The 4,492-nt window shown below is 48.3% G+C and overlaps 1 protein-coding gene across 1 annotated transcript in view; it reads right to left on the bottom strand.

The window, feature by feature from the left end:
- Z518_06614 (uncharacterized protein) overlaps nt 1–3,690 on the bottom strand; it is a gene marked incomplete at both ends in the record, with an annotated part of 5,547 nt that extends 1,857 nt beyond the window's left edge. Inside the window, 3 exons of the mRNA XM_013414746.1 lie at nt 26–2,462; nt 2,538–3,407; nt 3,513–3,690. Coding sequence (XP_013270200.1) covers nt 26–2,462; nt 2,538–3,407; nt 3,513–3,690 — 3,485 coding nt within the window. The remainder of the gene's footprint in view (nt 1–25; nt 2,463–2,537; nt 3,408–3,512) is intronic.
- Between the last annotated feature and the right edge of the window lie 802 nt (nt 3,691–4,492).

The raw sequence follows: 4,492 nt of genomic DNA, 5'->3' as shown, positions 1-4,492 counted from the left end.
CACCTTCTCGAGCATCCTATCTGACAAGGAAGATTGACGTTCAAGTGCTTCAATGGCTGCCTGTCTGACGGTCCAGTCTTGGTCCTCTAGTCGCATCGCCATCTTCTCGAGTATCTCATCTGACAAGGAGGATTGATGTTGAAGTGCTTTAATGGCCGCCCATCTGATGGCCCAGTCTCGGTCCTCTAGTCGCACCGCCACCTTCTCGAGTATCTCATCTGGCAAGGAGGAATGACGTTCAAGTGCTTCAATGGCCACCCGTCTGATGGCCCAGTCTCGGTGCTCTAGTCGCATCGCCACCTTCTCGAGTATCTTATCTGACAAGGAAGATTGACGTTTAAGTGCTTCAATGGCTGCCGGTCTGACGGTCCAGTCTTGGTCCTCTAGTCGCATCGCCACCTTCTCGAGTATCTCATCTGACAAGGAGGGTTGACGTTCAAGTGCTTGAATGGCTGCCTGTCTGACGGCCGAGTTTCGGTCCTTTAGTAGTGCCACAACCATCCTGAACACGTCCTCGGTAAAGAATCCATAACAGCGCCTCAGTATTCCGCAGACAGCTCTTTTCAAATGTCTAGGCTGGTCTTCTCCTAGCAAAGGGGCAATCGTTGTAACAATGCTTGACTGAATTCTGGGACGTCTTTCTAGTGATTCCAGAACTATCGCCTTATCCTCTTCAGGCCAGTTCAGGAAAACGGAGGTCAGCACATTCGCTGGAAATTCCATCTCGCTTGCTAGGTCTGCTCGTCTTCTGAAATTGCATTCAAAGTGCAGCCACTCAGATAATGTCTTTTCCAACTTCTCCCGAACTAAAGTGAAACGTTTTTGGCTATTCGAACGTCTCACTTCGCTTAAGCAGTGCATGATCAGTCGCTGGTGCGCAGGGCCTAGAAGGTCGGGTGGTTCCTCAAGAGCCTTGAAAAATTCTACGATCTCTGCCTCTTGAGCTTGAAGCAACCCAGTGACAAACCGCCACAGGATATTATACCGTGCAAGGTATTTGTGTTTCTGAAGAAAACTGGTCGGTGAGATTTCCTCAAGACTTCCGTCTTCGAGCCGTAGACATTCAAGTTGTTGTCCAGATTTCCAACGTCGGACGAAATACCGTGCTGCAAAATATTCTTGAAAGGTCAAGTGTAAAAAGTGATAATATCGGTTATGATTCTCTGGTAAAGGGTCTGACGTTCGCAGAAAAGACACATTTTGAAGAATCTTGCTTGGTAAGGAAATCGATTCCAGGAATTCGAAGTACTTGCATATCGTATCCAAAAAGGCTAGATTAAAGTTGATCACATCATTATGCAGTCCAGTAAATGCAAGAATTTCAAGCAGCATAATCTCTTTCTCGGCGAAGCGCTCGATGTTTGATGGTGGAGCTTCCTGGAGAATAGTATTATGCAAGGGAATTCCATCAACAATTTTGCCTAACCGCTCAAGATCTTTCTTCCACAACTTTTGTTCAATTACTTGGTAAACCGCGGTCATGGTTTCTGGTACTCTTCCCAAGTTGCCGGCAGGATCCCAGGTAAGGCAGACCGCATCCAGTTGAATAGGGATCCGAACGAGACCCTGGATAATCCAATGATCTTGGAGGAATGACTGAATTTCCTTAGCTTTATGCGGATCATCAGGAAAGGTTTTTTTGACATAGCTCTTCACCTGTTCTGGATAGAATCCGATAGTCTCTAATTCCAGGTCGGGAGGATCCAGGCGACTCGGAAGAACTCCGTACGGTCGAGATGTGATAATGACGTTGGGCTGATTTAAAAGATAGAGAAGTAACCGGAACACATCCCCATCCTTCTGAAAATCCTGAGATACTTCGTCCAGGCCATCGAGAACAAAAAGGGTTTGGTCGTGTTTCGAGTCGGCGATTGCCTCGTGCAATTTGCGTGCGGCGGATTCCCCATCGGTGTGGTCAAAAAAGAATACATCATTGAACAAATTCTGGACCTTGTATCCCGCAGGCCGTCCTTTCAGCCTCCGTAGGGGTATCCAGAGTAAGCGGCTGAACAAGTCCGCCCACATACCAGCATAGGTAAAGTCATAGACAACCTTTTTGCACAGAGTGGTCTTTCCTACCCCAGCTTGTCCTCGAATCAAGATTCGTCTGGGTTGTTTCTCATGACCGTCGGGTCCTTGATGCGGGTCGAAGATTGTCGACAATGGAACTTCAGTTCCTTCGTTCCGTTCCTTAACATGAAGTCGTGCGAAGAGTGAAAACGGAGAGGACTTATGCGCAGAACCTCCGTCTTCAGAGGAACGCGCGTCCTGAGGGTGTTGCTGCACAATAGCAAGATTAATGTAGCACTGATCCATCGACAGCTCTTTCCCCGAGAGTCGTTCAATCTTGAGATTTGCTGGACTGTAACGTTTCTCGCGAATCCAGGTGTCCATTTCCTTAGTTGATTGCCTCAAAGATCTGTCCATCTCTTCTTTATGCTTCTCGATAATCTGAGCACTCACTACACAAATTTGAGTTATGGTCAGCAGTCAAATACATTTAATGGTGAGAAGTCACTGCAACGGTCGTCACTAACCTTTCCATTCTCCATCGCGAACTCCACTAACCCAAAGGTTCTTCAGGTCGTCCAACAATTGCTGGGTCTCCTTTGCGGCTTTATGGTGAAGTGACATCCCCTTTCTACCTTCTATACACCATTGCCGGAGATTTTCATAGCATTCACACCATAAATCGAAATCTCTGTGTCGGGACGGATAGAGGCGTTGAAGGAGTTTGAAAAATAGCCAGTGGAGGTGGCCTGGTTTAGGAGTCGGATGAACCTTGAGATAAACAGAGAGACCGGTCAAGGATTCTATACCTAAATCACCTCCATCAAGTGTGATAGAAATGATTCCGTCGCCACCATTGTTATGATGACGACGTCGGATGTCGAGGAAAGCGATTTCTGTGAGTACATGATGGAATCCGTTCGCCTTGAGCTGAGCTTTCACAAATTCTCGGATCTCCGTTTCAAACTTCTGCATGTTCTGCTTGTGTGTGTCGTACAACTCCCGAATTTGCGTCATGTAGCCGAGCGCGAATGTATCCTGACAATACTTTCTGAGTACCTGTGACACGCACAGAATCACCTTCTCCACCTTGTCGGAACTTTTATAAGCCGGTAGCAGACGTATCTGGCTGGATAAAATGTCGTGAACGGCAGGATTGGTATCATTTTCAGTCCCCCAGAGGAGAAGCGGGGACCTGTCCGAGACAATCGGGGCTCGTATTTTCTTCAACCACTCGATGATTTCTGTGACGTATTGTGAATTGGCCTCTCCGATATCCGCATTCTCATGTGCGTAGACGACGAAACTGCAGGGATGATCTGTAAGCCCCGAACGTGCGGCAATGCCAATATCTGCAATGCTTTCCAGCAAGTTCTTGAAACAAAAATCGAGAGCATCTGGGATTTCCTCAATTGGTCAGTAGATGAGCGTCTCCGTTGTATAGGAGAGAACCGCGTGGAGGATATAGAATAGGGGCAGTTAAGGGAACCGTGGAGACGCACCATCATCTGCGCTGACGGACTGCGGGTGGATTATCGTCTCCTCCTCTTGAACAGCGGGCTTTCTATGCTTCGACTTGGGTGTAGTGTGATGCAGGCCAGCGGGGGTATTCGGCTGCCTCTCTCCTTCCTGTGCTTCATCTGGGAACCGAATAACTTTTGTGCGCTTCGACTTGGGCATCGGGAGGCTGGGGCATCGTCAGGTTTCGAAAGGTTATTGCATCTGCGGTCGAGGTAATGTTCGAGACTGATGTGCGATAGATGGGTTCGTAAACCTGCGATGACTTCTGCAGAACGGGTCTTAGGAGGTAGGAATCACAGCCGTGGCCCAACGGTCAAGGTAGACGAGAAAGCTGGTCGGCAGGTCAGGCTGAGAAGCCAAGAAAATATCCCGATGAACTGCTTGGGCAGCAATCGGGACGCTTTCCCATTGTTACGCCTTCCCAGTTGGGTCTGGCGCTATCACGTGCACAGCCACCTTCGTGAATTCCTGCCAACGACTCTATAGTTCGTGCGGAACACTGTTTCTCTGGGTAGCACAAAAGACGGCCATCTGATTCCCCCGGTGTTGAACGACTGCATTTCTGTTGTTGTTGTTGAAATGAGTGACTCGTAACCTCGCTATGAATTAGTACATGTTAAATGCGGTATTCCTTGCAGCCTTGTACGTCATCCGTTTGCTGCCCAGTCCAACAATAAACAAACTATGTACAAAAATCTATACAGGCCCGTCCTGGTAGTTGCACGTGACACCCCATTAATGCCCTTTAAGAGGTTTTTGCGAAAGCCAAAGAGTCATCGCCACTTGAAAAATCCCTATGGACACTGGCATCCTCTCTCCAGAGCCCATCGTCAGAAATGGACCGAAACTGCGCCAAGCAGCCACATGCGGGTAAATCGATGCGCTCACATCGGACCAACGACAAAGCGTTGGGAGCAAAGTGAAGCGACTTCATTGACGCTGACCCTTCTCACACATTTTT

The sequence above is a fragment of the Rhinocladiella mackenziei genome, assembly GCF_000835555.1.
Source record: "Rhinocladiella mackenziei CBS 650.93 unplaced genomic scaffold supercont1.5, whole genome shotgun sequence".
NCBI lineage: Eukaryota > Fungi > Ascomycota > Eurotiomycetes > Chaetothyriales > Herpotrichiellaceae > Rhinocladiella > Rhinocladiella mackenziei.
This window is presented reverse-complemented; position numbering and strand designations above follow the sequence as displayed.